We start from the raw sequence: 23,213 nt of genomic DNA, 5'->3' as shown, positions 1-23,213 counted from the left end.
CCTAGGTTCAAGTGATTCTCCTGCCTCAGCCTCCCGAGTAGCTGGGATTACAGGCACCCGCCACCACACCCAGCTAATTTTTCTATTTTTAGTAGAGACGGGGTTTCACTATGTTGCTTAGACTAATCTTGAACTCCTGACTTCAGGTGATCCATCCGCCTTGGCCTCCCAAAATACTAGGATTAAAGGTGTGAGCCACCGCGCCCAGCCACAGGATTCTTTTATAGGATTCAGTCATACTCATAATAATATAGTAACAGTCACTATTTATTGTTTTCTAAACACTTTAAAGCACACACTCTCATTTAATATTAACAAGCCCATAAAACAGGGGTATTATTGTATCTCAGAATAGTTAAGTAGCTTGACTAACTAAAATTACCCAGCTAGTAAGCAGTAGAACTGGGATTCAGATACAAGTCTGACCAAGTTTTTAACCATGACTGGACACTATACTGACTCGTAAGTAGGTAGACTAATCATATAAATCGAAGTGAAATGCATTCTGGGTCCATCTTGAAGTTCTGCCCAGACTCTTACTTATGATCTAAATGTTAACACTTTTTAGAAATTTTCATTTCGCATGAGTTAATCAAAATGGTAGCTTCTTTTTATTTTCTTCCAAATAATTTTATCTTCTTTCTCTCCTCAATAAACACACAATCTTCCTATAAAGTTCTTTGGAACGGGAATCCTCACGGTTCTCCTACAGTCCTAAGAATGCTTACAAAACAACGGGCTTATATCAATGCCAGATCTGGAAGCCATGGGCTAACTTGACAAGCCCACTGGATTTGACTTTAGCTTCTTGCTCTAGCCAGAGGTATGCCTTAGAGCTAAGGTGGTTTTTAAGTTGTAAAAATAAGCAAATCAAACAAGACTATGAAATATAGACCTATGGCCACAATGCTTAAAAGATTTACTATCTGGTCCTTTACAGAAAAATGTTTGCTAAGAATGGCTCTAAGTTGTCATTCTGGCAGCCACCTTCTAGATTCCGAGGGCAAGGTCTTAGCAGCTGCTATTTACCACCTAGAACCTTTTTACTGCAAGTGTGGTCTGGGGACCAGTAGTATCTCCTGGGAATTTGTTAGAAATGAAGAATCTCAGCCTCATCCCCAAACCCCTCCAAGCCCAGGCCTCTGAATCAAAATGTCATTCTGATCTCCAAGAGATTCTTTTTGCACAAAAATGTTTGAGAAGCAATGAGCCTAAAGTACAACCAATGTGGCTGTGGAAACTGATAAATTTATATTACCTCATTTATTCAATACGGGGAACTTATAGTAAATCCAGCGACTTATCATATCCATAGCAGGATCTATTACTATTTCTACCCTCTCTGTTTCACAGGTTACCAACACCTAAACACAAAATAGACTATCTGCTCCTGACTGCTGCAGAACTAAAGAGCTGACTTTATTCTTGAGTTCTTTATTCAAAGTCCCAGAAAATTATTTCTAAAATGCATGCTGGGATAACTTTCAAAATCAGGATTTGGTTTACTTTGCAACAGATATTACCACACAAAAAATATTAAATTTTAGAAAACAAGACAAATCATCTTTAACTTAATGCCCTAGTCTTCCTTAACAAAAGCAAAGACAACAAAATTTAAGAAGCTGTACCCTAACAGAATCTTGGTAAGGGGAACCTTATTAAAAGGATATGCCAGAACGTGGACTTCATTCATTGGGGGGTTAAAAAAATGTGTGTGAAGAGGGGATGTGTGAGAAGTCATTGTTGAAGGTAACTGCTGACCATTATTAGAACTTGGGTGAGAATGATTGGTAAACTATCTTTGCAAGGTGCTCCCTAATGAGTTTGACTGCAGTTGGGGTGAAGGAACCATAAAGACCTGTATCTCATTGCTGCCATTTGGCACCTGTAGAGAAACTCATAATCAATTATGAAATGGAAGGATCCATGTTTGTAGCATTAGACTTGGCTATGAAAATCCACCTGCATGTTATCTTTGGCATGGAAGACAGCTGACAGCAATAATGCCTGACATTGAGGAGAATGTGTTAAAAAGTACTTCAGCTTGCTGACCTTTACGGCATAAAGTCAGGAACACCAGTAAGTAAAAGATGCATTAAGGGGAGATAGCTGCTAAAGTGTTGTGGAATAAAGTTAGGTGTCTTACTTTGACAAAATAGAAAGTTATGTCTGGTTCTGAAGAGTACTTTTTAAATGCTTCAACCAAAGCATCCCAACTAAGTATCTGCTTTCCCAGTCTCAAATTAGCTAAGGAGGGCTTAATAGGAGGACTGAATATTTTACTTAAATATGGTTTTAAGCCTATCTTGGTGGCACGTAAAATGTTCTACCTTAAAAGAAACCAAATTATCATGATCGCAGCACATCTGTTCTTCTATTCTGCCTTTCTTTCCATTCACAATTCCAGAGGAAGAGGGGTAGGGGGCTTTAAGAGAGGTAACCCCTACTATTCAAGACAAACCCTACCCCATCCCTTTGATCACCCTCTAAATGGGTGGTGACTCTGGATTGACTTACTCAGGATTATAACTTAATCCTGCTATCCTTCTAGTTACTTTCCTAAAAATTTTCTATCTTTCTTGGCCTTCACATTTCTCAAATTAGTTATTGATACCAACTGTCTCTCAATTTCCTCAGCAAATGACTCAATTATGCCCAGGAATATGACTTCTACCTGGACTATTTTAATGAAACAATATTCCAGAAAGTCATTAATACCTCCTAACTCTCAAATCTATCAGCGTTTCTCAGTCCCTCAATTCCTTTAGCTTTCTGCAGCACATTACATGATTAAACAGCTCCTCTCCTTGAAATTCTTCTCTTGCATCTTTGACATTGTATCATCTTGGTTCTTTTATTTCTCTATTTTTTGTGTTTCCCTCATAGGCACTACTTCTTGTTCTCATCTCTTTGAACACAGGCATTCTTCAAATTGATGCTGTGACTTTAATTCTGTTATTTTATCTATAACCTAAAGTCTTTTCCTTGCATCTCTCATCTATACATTATCTTGCTTTTAGCTGTCAACTCTATGTAGATAACACTCAATTCTAAATTCTAAATGAGTGTCTATATTCTTTATTCCCTAACACTTTAGTTGTAATTGTCAACAGCCTGCCTACCATTTCATGTGGATAAGCTAGGATGTCAATATCTAGCCTTCTAAATGAAAACTCAATACATTCTCTCTTCCTTTCAACCACTTTCTCCATTTCACCTTACTTTCTAATGTCTGTTAATTGTTAGCAGGCTTCGAAGTCACTTGGGCTTAAAATCATGCCCATCTTATTTAAAAATAAAGTTAATTAATTTTACTCTAATTATAGATGTGATAGCAGGTATAGAGAATGTACACAAATCAAAAAGAGAGAGCTCACTATTGTCAATATTAAACATTATAGAGCCTCCATCCTTTTCTTTTTTAACCTTTCTTTCCCTTGCTTTCTTATTATCAAATGACTGAGTCACCAAAGGCTAACAGTTCTTCACAATGTCCCTGGCATCTGCCTCATTCTTTCCATCTCCAGTACCACCACACAAACCCAGACGCTCTGTCAGTTCACAATAGAATTAGCGCATTAATCTTCTAACTCCTATCACTCCTTCTAATACATTGGTACTCAACTTACCAATGTCTGGGGTCCCCTCTCACAAATTTAGATTTTATTGGTCTGAGGTTTCTGTGCAGCCATGCTTAGAACTACTGTTCTAGCACAAAGGTTTTCAAACTGTGTAAGAATTATTTGGGTAGCTTGATAGTCATATTAGGTAGATATGGAGAGGGGACTGTAAGAGGTATGTATACTTTTTACAGGTGATTCCAATATAGGTAGCCCACAAATTATGCCCCAAGCTAGGGTTCTCAAGCTTTAAATAAGAATCCCTTTGGGATTTTGTTAAACTACATTCAAATTTGGTTGGTCTTGGATGGAGCTGAGATTCTGCATTTCCAACAAGTTCTCAGGTGACTGATGTCAATGCCAGTCTAAGGACGATTCTTTTGAGTAGCAAGGCTTTAAGAAACACTGCTTTGGAAGTACCCCATTCAAATCTATTGTACATTACAACCATCAGGCTAATCTCATCATATTTGCTTTCATAATATCACTCTCCGATTAAAAATTCTTTTTCTTTTTTTTTTTTTGGAGACAGGATCTCGCTCTGTCACCCAGGCTGGAGTACAGTAGCATGATCACGGCTCACTGCAGCCTCCACCTCCTGGGCTCAAGTGATCCTTCCACCTCAGCCTCCTGAGTAGCTGGGACTACAGGTGTGCATCACCACGACTGGCTAATTTTTTGATTTTTAGTAGAAACGAGCTCTCACTATGTTGCCCAGGCTGATCTTGAACTTTTGGGCTCAAGATACGCTCCCGCCTCGGCCAACCAAAGTAGTGGGATTACAGGTGTGAGCCACCGCACTTGGCCAAAAAATTTTCAATGGCTCAATTTTCTCTAAAAGAAACCCCAAATTCTTAACCTTGGCATTTAGTACTTTCTACTTGGTACATCCTCTATCCTCCTTTAAAGTAATGTTTTATTACTCCTCCACAAAATATTTCAATCTGCATATGTCTGAGACCTAGAACAGTGCTTCTCAAACTCTGCCATGCAAATAATCACCAGGAGAACTTGCTAAACATTTCTGGAATCTATTCCCAGAGATACAAGTTCAGAATGTGAAGGTCTGGTTGGCCCAATAATTTGTTTATTATAACAAGTTGTCAGAACTGATGCTGCAGGTCTGAGAGCCACATTTTGAATAGCCTCCTCCAAATACTTAAACTGAAATATTACCCACTCCAATCTTACTACTACCCATGAAATCTTCCAGGATATGTAAAATTAAAAAATTATCTCTTCAATACCTGTAACAGTCACTGCCTAAATAGTTAATATAGGCCTTAGCATCATAATGTTGAGGGACAATAATGAGATCTTAAGTATCTTGATTAAAAATTAGAAAACAGAGGCCCAGACAGGCAAAGTTACTCAGTTACTGAACCAGAAATATAATTCCTGTATTCTTTACACAGTTTTAAAACTCTAGGTGCCAAAAACACAATATAATTAGGTAATATTCTTCAGTCTGACCTGTGAATGGTTTTTACGACTTTTCAATGAAGTGTGAAACGCTCCCATAGCTGCCAAAGTGTCAAATAGGCCCTGTAGCTGTAAAGGAAAAGTGTGACTTACCACCTTTGATTTTATAGTGACCTCTATTTGATCTGACATGAAGCAGCTACACTTAAAACTCTGAATAAGCAAGTAGGGCACAGCTGAATAGGAAATATCTAAGATAACACTCATTAAAAAAAAATGCTTTTCACAAAGAGTAAAGCACTATCAAAAACAACCCCTGTCACATTCACCATTTACTGAATCACTATTACAGGTTAAGCACTAATGGAAACATAATGAGGCCTAATGACTAGGGTTGCTCTATGGAAGTCTACCAAAGGAAGAAATATCACTGGATGTTTTACTAAGCCATGCTAATAGACCTAACCCACCACCCCTCTCAAGTCCATTCCTGTTCCCAAGTAGAAAACAAAAACTCTCAGTAACTAAGAACAGTATATTATTTATTAAATTTTTGTCAGACTTATGTTTTAATGGAGCTTTATTTTTGTGTGCTGAGTATCCATTACATAGTACTTTTTAAGTCCTTTGTATAACTGAAGCCTATAGGACCTGTTACATATTGATAATGTTATTTTACATATTTAAAATAAGCTTCAAGTATGGAGTCATCTTAGGCCAAATCAAACCTGCTGCCTGTTTCTGTATAGCCCACAAGCTAAAAACAGTTTTTACATTTTCAAATGGTTGAAAAGAATAAATAGAATTATTTCATGACATACGAAAATTATAAGCAATTCAAATGGTGATGTCCATAAATAAAGATTTATTAGAACACTGCCATTCTCTTTTGTTTCTGTATTGTCTGTGGCTGCTTTCAGGGTAAAATGTCAGAGTTGCCTAAAATATTTACTATCTGGGCTTTCACAGAAAAGTTTGCTGACCTGTAAATAATTTTTGGAATATTAAATAAAATTAGAATTTCAGGTGCTTTATTTATAGTCTGTCCTTAACAAATGTTTATCATATAAGCATTTCTAATTGTCAAACAATTGTAGACTACTCCTTTGCATTATTTTTATCTCACAAATAATTTAGAATAATTAATTTGTGAAACTCCAGGTTTTTCTGTGTAAGGAAGTTCTGAAAAATATGCCAAAATGAGGATTCAACATAAAGCACTTGGTGTTAGAAAGTGGCCACAGAAATAAATGGAGGAACTGGTCCAAAGAGACAGAGGTCTACTCTGCCATGGGTAGTATGAGTTTGATGCAATTAAAAAAAAAGAGGCAGATCCAAGATAAGTGCAGGTATCAATACTGGATAAGGAGATAATGGTAGCATCATTAATAGAATCTAGAGTCAAGAATCAAGCACTAGTGAAGTCTCTACTGGGTAGAAAAGAAGACAGTACAATTTTGAAAACGCTGAATTTGAGAGATTGTTGGATATCCATACGAGGAAGTCAACCAGACAACAATATAGCATGAAGTTCAGAGAAGTCAGATTTAGGCATCAGAGACACAGATAACCAATGCAACTCTCTACATACCATGTGATACCTTCACACCTGGAGGTTGCCTGAAGAACTCTATAATTAAGGGGTTTTAATTTTATGTTCTGTGTGCGTGTGTGGGGGGGTGCTTATTACAGAACATAATTATTACAGGGAGATGGGGAAGTCTTAAATATTTTATTTCTATGGTACAAAATAATGAGCTATAAGAAACTGTTTAAATTATTAAATGCCAATGATGACTTCATCAACTCTATCCTTAAATAAATATACCAGAGAGAAAAACATTTTCGACAGCTAGAGAAGATATACTTCCACAGATGTAGTCAAGAAACAGGTTGGCCTTAACAATGGGAAAAAAGATAATCTCTTTGATCTTAAAGGCTAGACACTAAAAATGGGATAAATTTTACTGCAATAACAGGCTAATAGAGAATTTGTGTTAAAAGGAATCTTCTAAATAAATTTGAGATCATCTATTCCAACCACCCAAGAGGAAACTATTACAGTGGCTGAGTGACACATGCAAGGTTCCATGGATAGTTACTCTGAGGATCAAGACTAAAAATCAATGCTCCCTCCACCATACTATAATCTCTTAGTTTTATGAAACATAAATAAATATCTGCTGACACTTTCACTCAACCCAAACCTTTATATCATGCTTGGTACCAATGAGCACTATAAACATCAGAAAGCATTATACAAATGTTAGTTATTATAACTATTATTCTTACAGCCAAAGACTAAAAGCAATGATACAAAGAAATAAGTTTAGAAAAAAAATATTTAAATTAACTATGACAGTAAACTTTATAAGAGACATCTAAGCCTTTCCCGTTCATCAAAGTAGTATGATACCACCTGAAAATAACTAGAGACTCATACTAAGAATTAAGTTGTACAGTTAAACAGGTCACATATTTTAATGTATAGTCAGCCTTCTCTATCTGTGGTTTCCACATCCTTAGATTCCACATCCCTGGATTCAACCAACAGCAGGTAAAAAATATTTGGAAAACAAATATGGATGGTTGTGTCTGTATTGAACATCCACGTTTCTTTCTTGTCATTATTCCCTAACAACACTTATATTGTACTAGGTATTATACGCAATCTAGAGACAATTTAAAGTATAAGGAGGATGTGTGTAGGTTATATGCAAATACTGTGCCATTTTCTATAAGGGATTTGAGCATCTGTGGATTTTCGTATCTGCAGAGAGTCCTGGAGCAAATCTCCCTTGGATACCAAGTGACAACTGTATTTATTGTATGCACTTGTACAAGAAAACAAAATAAGGCTTCTGGAGATAGTTAATATATGCTTCCCTGAGAAACTCTTCTGGTTTAATTAGCAGTATGCATAATAAAAAATCATTAAGGGCCTAAGGTTGGACAAGAGTATATATACTCAAGTATATATAACAGATCAAAGATAAGCTTTATCTGAATAAAATATGCTGAAATGTTATAAAAAACTAGAATAAATGTAAGGTATTTATAGGGCTCCTTTTAGAATGTTTTATATTTAATAGTAAGTCAAAGAGCTCTTCTGAATACAGAAAATGAAAACAATCATCAAATGATGTGATTTATGTGATGTGATATGCTGATAGGTCAAACAGTTAAAGCACACACACACATTTACATGCTCACACATACATATCAAGCAAATTGTCAGGCCTGCCAGATAGTACAGTATAAACCTGGCACTAATTTCTTTCACTGAGCAAAAAATAACGCTGGTAAAAACACCACTCTCAATTTTTTGAAAAATTTAATAAGTATGTCATTGTCAACATACTTCAAAATCAACAACTACTAAAGCAATGCTTATAAAGAAAAGTTGGGAGCAAGATATTAAAGCATTTAATTTATATATATATATACATATATATATGCACATATATATATGTATATATATATATATTTTTTAGATGGAGTCTCGCTCTGTTGCCCAGGCTGGAGTGCAGCGGCACCATCTTGACTCACTGCAACCTCTGCCTCCCATATTCAGGCGATTCTCCTGCCTCAGCCTCCCAAGCAGCTGGGACTACAGGTGCCTGCCACCACGCCTGGCTAATTTTTGTATTTTTAGTAGAGATGGGGTTTCACCATATTGGCCAGGCTGGTCTCAAACTCCTGACCTTGTGATCTGCCCGCCTCGGCCTCCCAAAGTGCTGGGATTACAGGTGTGAGCCACCGTGCCCGGCCTATTTAAAATATTTAAGAGCACTATTGCTACTATCCAGAAAAATCTACTTTCTACTCCAGTCCATTTGAGAAATATGATGCAGTCCCATCAATAATGGTGAGTCATTATAGCAGGAATTCTTCCACAATAGGTAAACACAGGACAATGTACAGAGAAGCTTGTGTAAAAAGCCTCAGGAATTCTGCTATTAGTCCCCTACCCTCCAAATCCTAGGAGATTCTTCCACCACAGTGAATCAACGTTAGAAAACATTGCAGCCAGGCTTGGTGGCATGTGTGTGCCTGTAGTCCTAGCTACTCCGGAAGATGAGGGAGGGAGATCGCTTAATCCCAAGAGTTTGAGACCAGCCTGGACAACATAGAGAGACCTTGTCTCTTAAAACAACAAACAAACAAGAAAGTATTGCTTGAAAAATAGTTTCAAGTTAATGACCATCACTAACTAACTAATGGGTAAAGGTTACACAAACTCAATGAAATGACAAAGACTCTAAAAGATTAGCAAGTATCACAAACATTAGCAGTAAACAAAAGATAAGATCACAAGCATATTAGAAATCAAAGAATTGACACTTCAGATATACTGAAGAAATAATATAAGTGATGGTAATCTTTTAATATAAGAAAATGAACATTCATATTTTTGGTATATTGATCTACTTAGAAGTCTAAAGTATACATGAACAACATTAAGGAAACAAGAAATTTTCAGGTATATATTTTAATCTGATTATGATAATTTTTTTTCCAATAAAGGTATATACTTTTAGTAATAAAGATACTCTGTAATCCAGTCTAATATGCTCCTCACACATACTTAAATACATCTATGCAAAAGAACTTCTATGAGATATGTAAGGATGGATATGAATGTTGGTAGCTGAGAAAAACCTATTCTGTTGTATGTATAGTAGTGACGATACTATATAATGATTCCTTAACTTAGTTAAGATCTCATATTATATGCGTGATTTTATCTAATTAGTTGTTAAATATTTTGTAGATATAAATAATGCTATATATTTATACATGAAATATATATGGAAAAATTACAATATAATACAGTATGTATTCAGGAGCACTTTAACACAAATTAAACAGAAAAATACACATTTTAAAATTCCAAGTGATTTTAAAAAGACTCCAATAAATGTATTTGTTAATATTTATCCATTGCTTAGTGAGCTCATCAATTCTACATAAACTATAGGTCCCACTTGCCAAAAATTTGCTATACTTAACATGTATAAATTTTATAAATTGGTGACCAAAAAAATCAGCAAAAAAGCAGAATATATCTCTCTACTATAACTATGACTCTAAATACGATAGTGCTTAATTGATGACCAATATCTTAAGAGATATCAACAAATTTTTAATTGCTCTTGGCTCCACTTTACTACAAAAGTGATTGTTCACCTGTGAGGCTTTCTCCCTCCCTAGAACAATGAAATAACTTTATTTAAAAGAGGCCGTTGGTTGGGTGCAGTGACTCCCGCCTGTAATCCCAGCACTTTGGGAGGCTGAGGTGGGTGGATCACGAGGTCAAGAGATGGAGACCATCCTGGCCAACATGGTGAAACCCCGTCTCTACTAAAAATACAAAAATTAGCTGGGCGTTGTGGCGCGTGCCTGTAGTCCCAGCTACTGGGGAGGCTGAGGCAGGAGAATCTCTTCAACTTGGGAGGCAGAGGTTGTAGTGAGCCAAGATCACGCCACTGCACTCCAGCCTGGCAACAGAGCAAGACTCTGTCTCAAAAAAAAAAAAAAAAAAAAAGAGGCCGTTTATTTAAAAGGGTCTTTTAGAAGACAAAAGAGAGAAAAAAAGACCAAATTACTAAGACAATCAAAAAAAAAAAAAAAAAAAAACACTGACAGTTACATATCACCTGGATACAAATTTTACAATGCAGAATATTAAAAAAAAAAAATTTTACCTCTACACAGGCTTTCATCCCTGAGGCAGCAGCATAGTGCAAGGGTGTGTTTTTTTTGTTATCAACAGCATCAATAGCTGCTCTCTCATATTCACCCTGGTCAAGTTTTGCTCCTTTCCATTTTAAGATCATCTGCAGACAATCTGCTCTTCTGAAATCATCTTCTGTGGGGCGTGCCAAGCGAGGATGAAGGGCTCCTTCAGATATCATAATTTGAGGTCCCATACACAACAAATGCATAGATGTTTCATTGTGCACATTCCGTTTATTTGGATTTCCATCTCTACCAAGAAAAGTCCTAAAATGGAAAGAAAGGGAAAAATAAAGGATGAAAATCACTTATTTTCTACCTTGAAATACATTGAAGATAACACTTTTAAAAGATGAACTCTACTTCTAAGCTGATAATCCAATTTATACTGAGGGTCTGGTTTACAACAGCTTGAATGACTAATTCTTAGTTTTTAAAAACTCTATTCTAGAATAACAATACTAAGAAAAATAAATGTAAATATCTTTATACTACTTGCTAATTAAAAGGGAGGGAAAGGAAGGGAAAAGGAAGAAAAAAGGAAGATGAGAAATGTAACAGGTGAGGAATGGACAGGAAAAGAAAACACAGTGGTAATTTACAGATTAATGTCAATTATACAGATGCCTAAGGGTGTATTAAGCATTCCACACTAATTTTTAATTCTTCCTTTATTGCTCTGATCTATTTGTTGCATACATAGTTATTTAATAGTGACAACAACTACTATATTAGTGGCAACTAATTTAAGGACAGAAAGTAATATGTAAGCCTGAGACTAAATCCAGAGAAAATTTTCTCCACCAAGGTCATCAGCTAACCTTTGAAATAATAAGGCATATATTTACACGATGTCTTAATCTGCTTGAGCTATTATAAAAATATCATAAACTGAATGGTTTATAAACAAGAAACACTTATTTCTCACAGTTGTGGACGCTGGTAAGCCCAAGATTAAGGTGCCAGGTGATTCAGTGTCTGGTAAGGGCTCATTCCTCATAGAGGCCTTCTCGTGTTCTCTCACATGGTGGAAGGGGCAACTACTCCCACCATGTCTCTGTGCACTACTCCCATTCCTGAGGACTCCAACCTCATGATCTAATTACCCTCCAATGCCCCATTCAGACCACAGCACATAGTATAATACTTTCTGAGGGGAGTTGTGGTTAGATCTAGAAGACTAAGATCTAATTCCACGGTGAGTGTTTATCTCAAAGATAGGTCTAGGTGAGTTGCCTTTACTACTGCCAAACCCAGATCTAAGAGTTGTGCCTAGCTCCTAAAATGAGTCACAGGATTAGTAGTTGAGCTAGAAAAGGCAAGGGAAGGGATTCTACCCTGGAGCCTCCAAAAGGAATGCAGTGCTGCCAACACCTAGAGTAGTTCAGTGGAGCCATTATAGTCTTCTGAACTCCAGAACTGTAAGATTTGTGTTGTTTTAAGCCACTAATTTGTGGCACTTTGTGACAGCAGCAACAGGAAATTAACTCAGCAAGGAACCCTAAAAATATCAATCTGGGATGTTATAGAAGAAGGCTTGTATTAACAGACCTCCTCCCCTCTTGGAGACCAGAGAGTGGGGTGGCCTGGGGCGGGGTGGTGGGTGGGAGGAAGAATCTATCCCTGAGCAAAAACAAATTTTCCTAGGGGAAAGATAAGACTAGCATCTCTCGGTTTTACAACTTAAGGAATACTTCCATGGTCTCGAGGATCATCCACTCCTCATTCCCTGCAAATGTAAATACATATCTCACGGGCAGTAAATCTCTCTGCAGTCCTCAACCTCTATTCAGCCATAATTTAATTTCCAAAGCTCATTTTTTGTCCAGGTTCCAAGTTTTAGTAAAGTTTGCTCAGGTTTTCTCTACATGCTTATTTTCTCTACAGCTCCATGTAGGCTTTATGGTCTTCTGATGCCGGCAGTACACTCCAATACTTGCTCAATTTGGTTTCCCAGGAACTGATTCAGGCCACTTAAGCAAACCAACACTACTTAGAAGCCTCTTTACGCTAGGCTCCCCCACCAGTTCAGTTTGCCACTCTTTTCTTTGTCTTCATATAGCATCCCAATTACATAACTCATTACATTTTATCATACTTTTTTACCTGTCTGTTCCCTTCTCCCAAATAGTTTATAGGCTTTTAAGGCAGGGCCTATATTCTGTTCTTTCTTGAATCCCCAACACAGTGTCACAAACACAGCAAATTCATGCCATAATTTTGATAAATGAATTGGATGCATATTAAACTTTCATGACCTAGATCAGTGACATGGGATTGGGGATCTCTTGAGCCAGCAGTGCAGTACATTGGTTAAGAACGTGGTCCCAGACTGCTAGGTTCTAATCCTAGTTCTGTCACTTTCTAGCTGTGTCACCTTGGGCAAGTTACATAATAGCTCCTAACAACTAATATATAATTTACATCCTTTGACTGAGTAAAACTACTCCTGAGAGTTTATCTTAAGGGAAATAAAGAAAAATTTATAGAAACAATGAAAATCAATACAGTGTTACTTTGAACAGAAAAATCTGGAAATCACTTAAGCGTTTAATAATAGAAATGGGAAACGTAAATCTGATATACAATAGAAAATTATAGTCATTTAAAGTCTATCCACGAGTGTTATAACTAAGTGGAAATATAAGAATAGAATTTCCCTTTCCCTTCTCAATCTTCTGAATATACATGGATAAAAACTATAAGGGAACATGGAATAATTCTAACATTTGTTTAGGGGAGGAAAGAATATGGGTAATTTTTTTTATACAGCCATAATGTTGCTTAATAGTTAAAATATATATTTTCCCTATTCAACTGCTGATAATAAAATTCCCAGTCATATTTCCTTGTATTTATGATTGAATTATAGTGGATAGCCAAAATTAAAACCATACTCTAAAATGTATTCAAGATTATTATCTCTTCTACGAGGCATGATTGACAAAAAAAGATTTCATTTTCTTAAAAATCTAATTAAGAAAGAAATTATTAAAGCTATCTGATTCTGTAAATACCCTGTACAAACACATTTATCTAGCCTTTCTTATCCCCATTTCCAATATATCAGTTATTCTCTTAGTTTGCTCAGGAGAGTTCAGGTTCTTATCACAAAGAAATTTAACGTAAATTGAGAGAATGTCAGCTGACATGGAAGGACCAATCTCGCTCTCTCTAGTATTAAATATCTCTAGATCCTCCCCATATAGAGAAGAGAGTGAGACACTCTCTTGCCAATCCGCCGGGTTCATTAATCAAACCAAACACAGAGAGTGTATTATTCTGAAGTAAAAGTATTAAAATAACTTCTTTATACATATTTATTCAAGAAAGAGTCTCAAATTATTAGACACAGTAGCATATCTGCATAAATATTTTATGCTAAAACTATTTATAAAATTGAATATTCTAATTTTATTGATTCCTCTCATCTGTTTAAATTCAAAGGAGACTCTTCCTAAATTTACATAAATGTATAAATGGAATAATGAGTATAAAATCGATATGTATGTTTTAGACCCCTTTCTGTAACTATGTTAGTAGTTATGGGTTTTTTTTTTTTAACTACTTGCATATGAAGTTAATTCTGGAACAGGGATAGGAGATAATTAACAGGAAGGTGGGGTAGGGAAAACATTAACCTGGGGAAAAAATCCATCCCTTTCATGTGACCCTAATAACCCATCCAGGAGCCACGTGTTTTTCTAGATTCTTTCACTGTTAATTCTTAAGCAGCCAGTTTATAGCTGTTACCTCTATTTCTTCTACATTCATTCTCCACTTCCATATGACCCTATTCTTATCACTACCTGGAAGTTTCACTCTCTCATGTAACCAGGAATTTCCTAAGAGCTAACTTATTCATCATTGTCCCTAATTTTTGTTCTAAACTTTAAATTACCAACTGCTTCATTTACCTCCTGACCTTTCTATTACCTTGGCTTCTGTAATCACACTTTTTCAATAATCCTCTTAATTTTTTTCAGTACAACAACTTCTCTTTTACCCATGATGATGGCTCTACTTCCTACCCCGTTACTGGAAGCAAGTTTCAGTTCTTGACCCCCATGTTCTTCTCCATACACACTGTCTTCTTTCAGAGAGTCCATCCACTCTGAAAGCCATTTCTCTTTCAATGGTTTAGGTGAATACACTTTGTAAATTGGGAAGTATGACCAGAACCCAAATGACAGGCAGTAGTGGCAGAATCACAGGTTTCCCTCAAAGGGCTTCTACTATAGATTGAGTATCCCTAATTCAGAAATCTGAAATGCTCCAAAATCTGAAATGTTTTGAGTGCCAATGTGACTCTCAAAGAAAATGCTCATTTGAGCATTTAGATTTCAAATTTTTGCATGTGGGATGCTCAACTAGGTAAGTGTAATGCAAATATTCAAAATTCAAAGAAATCTGAAATCTGAAACAATTTATTCCCACTCATTTTGAATAAGAGATGCTCAATTTGTGTTACTTCTGTGATAATTCTTAATGCTCTATCATCCTATATGACTTCCCATCTGACCCCATACCACATTCTTAAATCTTATAGGCCTTTCTCTTGCACTCATACTCAAGTGAACTCTCTCTGAACTAACTGTCTTTTCTCCCAGAGCCTCAATTTCTTGCAATAACTCTTTTTATTCCACCAGTCAAATATACTTAAACCTTCAGTTCCTTTGATATATCCTCTTTCATGCAACATTGACTGAGCATTCATTATTTGCCAGGTACTATTCTAGAAGTTAGGGATATTGTAAAGAAAACAGATAAAGTCCCTGCCCTACGGGGTTTGCATGCAAGATAAGGGGGGTTGGGAGAGGAGACCTGTATTTCAATTTATTGAAAAGAATTTAGCTCCTAAAATATAAAACACTCAAAAAACAGAAATCAATAACTGGAAATTCTATCTTAACTAATCCTCAAAGATACAGACTTTGATATTAACATGTGCTCTAATAAAGACAGGCTCTAATAAATATTTTCTATTTTATTTATACCCAAAGACAAGCCCCTTTTATTTCCAAATAAGCAAAAGAGGCTGTTTTATAGAAGATACAACTAATGAATTATATATCCAAATTAGAACACACTGACTCCAAGTCCACGGCTTTTTTATACATTAAGCAGTAGCTGTGAGTATGGATTTAGTTTCCCACAAAAGAGGCAGTGTGATTGTGATGTGATATAATATAAACACATAGCATGTGGGTTCAGAGAGAGAGAGATGCAAAGGTGCATCTATTACCATATTATTCTACCTAAGAAAGGAAGAAAGTGATGCCTGCTATTGCAGATACCATATAGCTAAAGGAAATGGGAAAAAAATCAAGGTCTTATTCCAAACGGGTGCTTTACTTTATAGCTAAAAGGTCCGTGACTAGGAATATCTACCTTTGCCTACATATATACATCATATATTAGGAATCTAGGCCGGATGCAGTGTCTCACGCCTGTAATCCCAACACTTTGGGAGGCTGAGGTGAGTGGATCACTTGAGGTTAGGAGTTCCAGACCAGCCTGGCCAACACAGTGAAACTACATCTCTACTAAAAATACAAAAATTAGCTAGGGGTGGTGGCAGGCACCTGTAATCCCAGCTACTTGGGAGGCTGGGGCAGAACTGCTTGAACCCTGGTGGCAGAGGTTGCAGTGAGCCAAGATCACACCACTGCACTCCAGCCTGGGTGACAAAGTGAGACTCCATCTCAAAAAAAAAAAGAAAAAAGGAATCTAGCCAAGCTCAGCTAGAGTCTACAATGAAGTCTCAGAAAGGCATCCCAGATTATATGAGGCAGCATGAGAAAGTAATAGTCATCAACTTGTGAGAAAGTAAAGTAGGACTAAATATAACACAACATTTTAACCTGCCTAAAACAAAAATAATTAAATAAAAGTTATTTTACTTAATGCTGATGAGTAAATGCTGTTTATCCTTATTAGACATGATGTAAAAGTATAAGAAAGTTAATTTCTTATTCCAAAATCAATTAATCATTTAAAATAATAATCTGGCAAAATGAAAAGGCAACCTGTAGAACTGGAAAATACATTTGCAAACCATACACCTGAAAAATAGAATAAAAACTATATAAAGAACTCATAAAATGCAATAGCACAAAACAAATAACTCAATTAAAAAATGGGCAAAGGACCTAAATGGATGATTTTTCCAAACAAGATATACAAATGACCAACAGTCATATAAAAAATGTTCAACATCACCAATAATCACAGAAATGCAAATCAAAATCACAGTGAAATATCACCTTATACCTGTTTGCATGGCAATTATCAAAAAGAAAAAGGTAAGTGATGGCAAAAATGTGGAAGGAAGGGAACCCTGGTACATTGCTCATGGAAATGTAAATTGGTACAACCATTATGGAAAACAGTACAGAAGTTGAGTAAAACATTAAAAACAGAACTACCATATGATCCAGGAATCTTACTTCTGGGTATATATCCAAGGAAATAAAATCACAAACTCTGAAGAGATATCAGTACTCCCATGTTCACTACAGCATTATTTATAATAGATAAGATACAGAAACAACCTAAATATCCATCAGTGGGTGAATGGATAAAGAATATGTGGCATATATACAATGGAATATTATTCAGTCTTAAAAAAGAAGGAAATCCTGCCATTTTCGACATAGATGAACCTAGAGGATATTTTGCTAAGTTCAGTGCATTATACACAGAAAGACAAATGAGTGCAAGATCTCACTTATATGTAGAATTTTAAAAAGTTGAACTCAGGAACAGAGGCTAGAATGGTGGTTAACCAGGGTCAGGGGTAAAGAAAATGGGGAGATGTTCATCAAAGGGTACAAATTTTCAGTTAGAAGATGAATTAGGTTCTGGAGACCTAATAAACAGCATGGTAACTATAGTTAATAATTATATATTATATACTTGAAATTTGCTACAAAAGTATAATTTAAGTATTTTCGCCACACAGAAAAACTATTTGAGGAGATAAATATGTTAAGTAGCTTGACTGTCATAATCAGTTCACAATGTGTATATATATATTAAAATATCACATTGTATACCTTAAATATATACAATTTTTATTTGTCAACTATACCTAAATAAACCTGGAAAAAAACTGATTTGTGATTCTCTCTGTACTATCTAAATACATTTCCAAAGACAAAAGAATATACGATTAAAGAATTAGGGTTGTTTATTCTCAGGAAATGAGAACAATAAGGTAATTTGTTTCTAGCTTAATATGTTAAAAGCTTTAATTAAAAAATTATGAGCCATTGTCCTTCAAACCAAAAAAGAAAAAAGAAAATATCCGAAGACTTTCGGTAGAAGTTGTAAAAACATAAGTATAAAGTTAAGTATCATAAAAATAACCCAAACTGGTAAGTAAAAGAGAATATACAATCATATTTCCTGTAGGTCTTTAAATACGCATTCAATAGAATGATAACCACATGACAGGGACAGACAGACATATTTCTGCTTGGAGGAACCAGATCAGCAGTTCTTATAATATTTTAGGTTAACAAGACCCTTATACGATTTTAAAAATTACTGGCCAGGTGTGGCGGCTCATGCCTGTAAGTCCCCACACTTTGGGAGGCCGAGGAAGGGTGGACTGCTTGAGCTCAGGAGTTCAAGATCTATCTGCCAACATGGCGAAATCCCATCTCTACAAAAAATTTTTAAAAAATTGGCCAGACATAGTGGCACATGCCTGTAGTCCCAGCTACTTGGGAGGCTGAGGCAGGAAAACTGCTTGAGCCTGAGGTCGAGGCTGCAGTGAGCTGTGATTGTGCCACTGCACTCCGGCCTGGGAAACAGAGCAAGACCCTGTCTCAGAAAAAAAAACAAAATTACTGTAGGTTCCTAAGAGTTTTTGTTTATATGGGTTATACATTAATTTAAAAAATAAACCCATTATATATTAACAACATGTTTAAATAAAAATAACTACATTTTAAAAAATTAAGTGAAAAGAGCGGCATTGTTTTTCCATGTTTACAAATCTCTTTTAATGTCTAGTCTAATGGAAGACAGCTGGATTTTCACAGGATTCCATCTGTTGTAATGTATTGTTTTGATTTAACTATATAAAGAAAATCCAGCCTTTATATAGTTAGGAAAGGGAGAAATGTTTTTAAATATCTGTCTCAGATAATAGTGAATATTCATATTTGATACTATACCAAAAATTCAACATCGGTAATTTCTTAAAGATTAGTTGCAGTGTAGTATCTGAAATGATATCAATGACCTTTTTGTACTGTTACATTAAAGTCCATTGGTCTATCTTACATTTTGAATATATCTTTCACCCATACATAATTTTTAAAAATCATACACTGATCTTCTCAAAAATATTGATTTACTGAGTTACGCAGATCTTCCAGATGTCACATTTCATTAAACAATATAAAAAGCTATCATCAATCTTATCAGAAAAGTCTGTGTTGAGAAGTTGTTGAGCTGAAGGTAGTGAATACAAGTTTTCCTGGATTTTAATAATCACTTGAAAGCTCAAATTTTATCATTAGCAACAAATAACTGGCAGTAGTTTTCCCTGAAGTGACAGACTCAATTCATTTTCAAGAAAATGTTGGCTAAGTACCCAAGTCTAAACAACCATTGTTTTCTTGTTATTGCTAGTTGTAAAATGCTGTTCCATTAAAAAAGTACGCAGTTCAACTCACAACCCAAACAACAGCACAGGTGCGCTTCCTCAGAGCCATCGTCGTATTTTGGTATGTAGCAGAAATGCTTTATGCATACCTTGAAGTTGTCACAGAGTATTAAAAAGATGTGTTACTTAAGGGTGGAGATTAATTTAAATTAATTTTACTGCTTTAATCGAGGATTTTTTTTAGGGGAAACTGCTTTTTTTTTTTTTTTTTTAACTGCAAGTGCCTAACAGTGATGAATACAATGATTACTAATACAGTTTGGTACAACTACCTTCATTCATCTTAAAGGTGCCAGCAGTTTTATCCTCTATTTTTTGTCCTGCCACTGCAAATGCCAACACAGTATAAAAGGCAAATAACATCTTGGTATAATTATAAAAATAGTTTTGACTTCATGTACCCTTTGAAAGAGTCTCTGGATCCAGGAGTCCTCAGAACACATTTTAAGAATCACTGGACTAAATGACTTTCTTATATAATGTTTTCCATTTATATAAAGTATATTTGTAAACTCTACTATAAGGGGTTAAAAAGTATTTTACCACTTGGTTTATGTTAAAATATACACATTACCTTAGTAATAATAATACTTAAATACATTTTATATTGGTATTATAAATTTTAATTAATCACATATAATATTTGATATTAAATATTACTGAAGTATCCAATATTAGGAGTTTTGTAATATATCAACAGTTTTATAATTTCACTTAAAATGTTCAACTTAAATAAGCAAAACAAAAAGATCATGTTAAAAAGCCTTAATAGATTAGTAATCCACAATCTATTGAGAACAAACTAGGTGTCTAGCACTGTATTTATAATATTTACATTCTAGTAGAGATGAGTTTAGTAATAATAATAATATGATTTTAAATGTAAATTGTAGGAATTTCAGAGAACAGAAAGAATACTGGAGGTCAGAGTAGTTGGGGATGAATTCACAAAGAAGGCAGAAACAGAGTTAGGACTTAAAGGACAGGTAATTAGAGAAGAGAGAAGCCATTTGAGAATCCAGAAACAACCGGAATGAAGCTAAGTGGGTGGCATTCTTAAAAGTGGGAAAAGCAAGAGGGAAGTCAATCAACCAGTTTGAATGGCAAGATCATGTTAGAAAGTAACAAGAGAATAGGCTAACTGAGTAGAATGAAGCCAGAAGTAAAGAGAGTTTTGGAAGCCAAATAGAATATAATGTAGAAAACAAGGTATTATAACTTTCTCAAGACAGAAAGAACACTGAAAGGCTATGCTTTAGTAAAATTAATCTGGACATTAAACTATAAGAAGAGACTTGTAAAAAAAAAAAACCATTTAGATGCCAGATACTTTTAAGTGTTAGGAGCAGGGGATGATTAAGAGTGAAATAAGTTTAGGGCACAAGGAATGGAAAGAAGTAAATCCAAGAGTAAGACTTAGTGAACTTAGTAGCATGGTGGTAAAGAAGAGTAAATCAAGGATGATTTAAAGATATTAAGGATTATAGCGGTGAGAAATAATAAACATTAGCAAGTGTATATTGTATGTTGGGCAGCATAATAGACATGTAACACATTAACTGTTTAATTGTTCTACAAGTTCTGTGAGGTAAATATCCATTATACAGATAAGAAAACTGCAGTCCAGAGTGACAAAGTAATTTGCTTTGCTAATAAGTGACAGGCAGCCCTGACACATAAGCTGATACGACTATAGAAATAAGAGGCTGTCAGTACAGTGGTTAAGAGCCCAAAGCTTACAGTCGTCTAGCTGGGCAACAAGCTTCGCCAGTTACAAGTTGTGAGACCTTACTGTGCTTCAGTTTTCTCACCTATAAAATACAGACAATAAACTACCTCATAAAATTGTAATGAGGATTCAGATAATGCATGTACAGCACTGTTAATAGCTCTATTAAACAGTAAGCCCTCAATAAACATTTGCCATTATTACATCAGCATAATATGCTGGTGTCATTAACATGTGGAAGACCCAGTTTTGGAAGGGAAAATATAAAATTTCAAACAACTAAGCTGGAGGTGGCTTCTAAGTATCTATTTTTAGAGAAATAAAAATGAAAGATAGAAGCAAAAAAATGAGATAAAAGAAATACCTATAAAAATCAAGATAAACCTAATTAAGTCATAGGCCTGGATGACCTAAATTATTTATGAAATTTTTCTCATTCATAAATTCTGATAATAAAAATATTTCTTTGTGTAATGATTTTATAGAACTTCTATTTACTCTGTGTAAAATACTATGCTAGATGCTAGAAGTACAAAGATACCTTTAAAAAAGTTATTAATATAGGTAGGCAGAGAGAAGCTATACAAAATTGTAAAATATAATAGATAATGTATAGCAAATACGTGAGGCAAACAAACAAATGATAAAGAGCCTTAAAAGTTTTTTAAAAAGAGAGAGGTTCCCATGGGTTATGACAACCTAAGTAGATAGATGTGGCACACACAGGATCTTGAAGAGCAAAATTTAGATAAAAAAGACCCTTTGGGAGGCCAAGTGAGAGGACGGCTTGAGGCTAGGAGTACAAGACTAGACTGGGCAACATAGCAAGATCCCAGCTCTACAAAAAATACACAAAATATTAGCTGGCTATGGTGGCCGAGGCCTGTAGTCCTAGCTACTTGGGAAGCTGAGGTAGGAGGATAGCTTGAGTCTAGAAGTATGAGGTTACAGCAAATTATGATCACACCACTACACTCCAGCCTGAGTGACAGAGCAAGACACTGTTTCTATTAAAAAAAAAAATTAGGTAAGAGAGGGAAAAGGGAGAGGAGTGAGAAAGAGGGGGATACTCCTGGCCAAGAGAACAGCATGGACATGGCAGACAGAAACCTCATGGCATGTTTTGGAGATAGCAAAAAAAGCAGCTTAATTGGAACAATAATTTGTACACGGAAGAAATAGGAAAAAGGCTGAACGTTAAGTTTTTTTAATCAAGTTCCAAAGAGCTCTGAATACTAGTTCTAGAATTATATTTCACTGCATAAGAAAATAAGCATTTTTTTCCTTTCTCTTCCAGCATCAGACTTCTATACCTGCATAATCTACTTCTAAAAAAATTAAACTTGCTTTGTAGCTACTGGTCTATTCTTTGTTCCCTTTATTTTATAAGCTAGTAAATATCAAATGTAATTACCATGTGATTAGGTAAGAATCTTCATATAAATAGATTTGCTATGTCACTAAAGCTTTCTCGTTGAATAGGTATTTTTTAAAGTTTCTTAGTATTTTCAGTTTTAAGAAAATGTTTGGATTTTAGAAACATCTTTTCAAGTAACTGAATTCCATTAAAAGAAAGGAAATTCAAACTGATCATGACTAGAAAAGGCAAATGCACCCATTTTTTAACTAAAAATAGCTAATCAGAGTTTGGAACTTTGCCTTTGGCACCATTCCCTGCATTTTTTTGACAGCTGACAAGTACTGTTCTAGAATTGAAATGTTGTAAATTAAATACATTATTATCAAGAATTCATACTATGAAACATATTGAGGATCAAAATATATTTATAGCAACAAGAACACATGAACCAACCTCACCATTAAAAGCTTTGGACTAATTCAGATATAATAAAGAAAATTTGACTAAATCATAATAAAGAAAATGATATCAAATATTTAGGTATATTTGGTTTCAGAAAGTTTAATTCACTATAAAACCATATTACATGTACATGTTTGTATATATATCATGTCTGTATATGTCCGTATTTTCAAAAATCATAGTTCCTTTTTTTTCACCACT

At 35.1% G+C, this 23,213-nt stretch overlaps 1 protein-coding gene across 3 annotated transcripts in view; it reads right to left on the bottom strand.

Annotated features, from left to right (window-relative positions):
• Nucleotides 1–23,213, bottom strand: part of ANKIB1 (ankyrin repeat and IBR domain containing 1) — a 267,100-nt gene that overhangs the window by 82,980 nt on the left and 160,907 nt on the right. For all 3 annotated transcript variants that reach the window (XM_054655962.2, XM_016945131.4, XM_016945132.4), the window contains one exon: nt 10,751–11,048. In XM_054655962.2, coding sequence (XP_054511937.1) covers nt 10,751–11,048 — 298 coding nt within the window. The remainder of the gene's footprint in view (nt 1–10,750; nt 11,049–23,213) is intronic.

This window comes from Pan troglodytes, chromosome 6 (genome assembly GCF_028858775.2).
Source record: "Pan troglodytes isolate AG18354 chromosome 6, NHGRI_mPanTro3-v2.0_pri, whole genome shotgun sequence".
Classification (NCBI taxonomy): domain Eukaryota; kingdom Metazoa; phylum Chordata; class Mammalia; order Primates; family Hominidae; genus Pan; species Pan troglodytes.
This window is presented reverse-complemented; position numbering and strand designations above follow the sequence as displayed.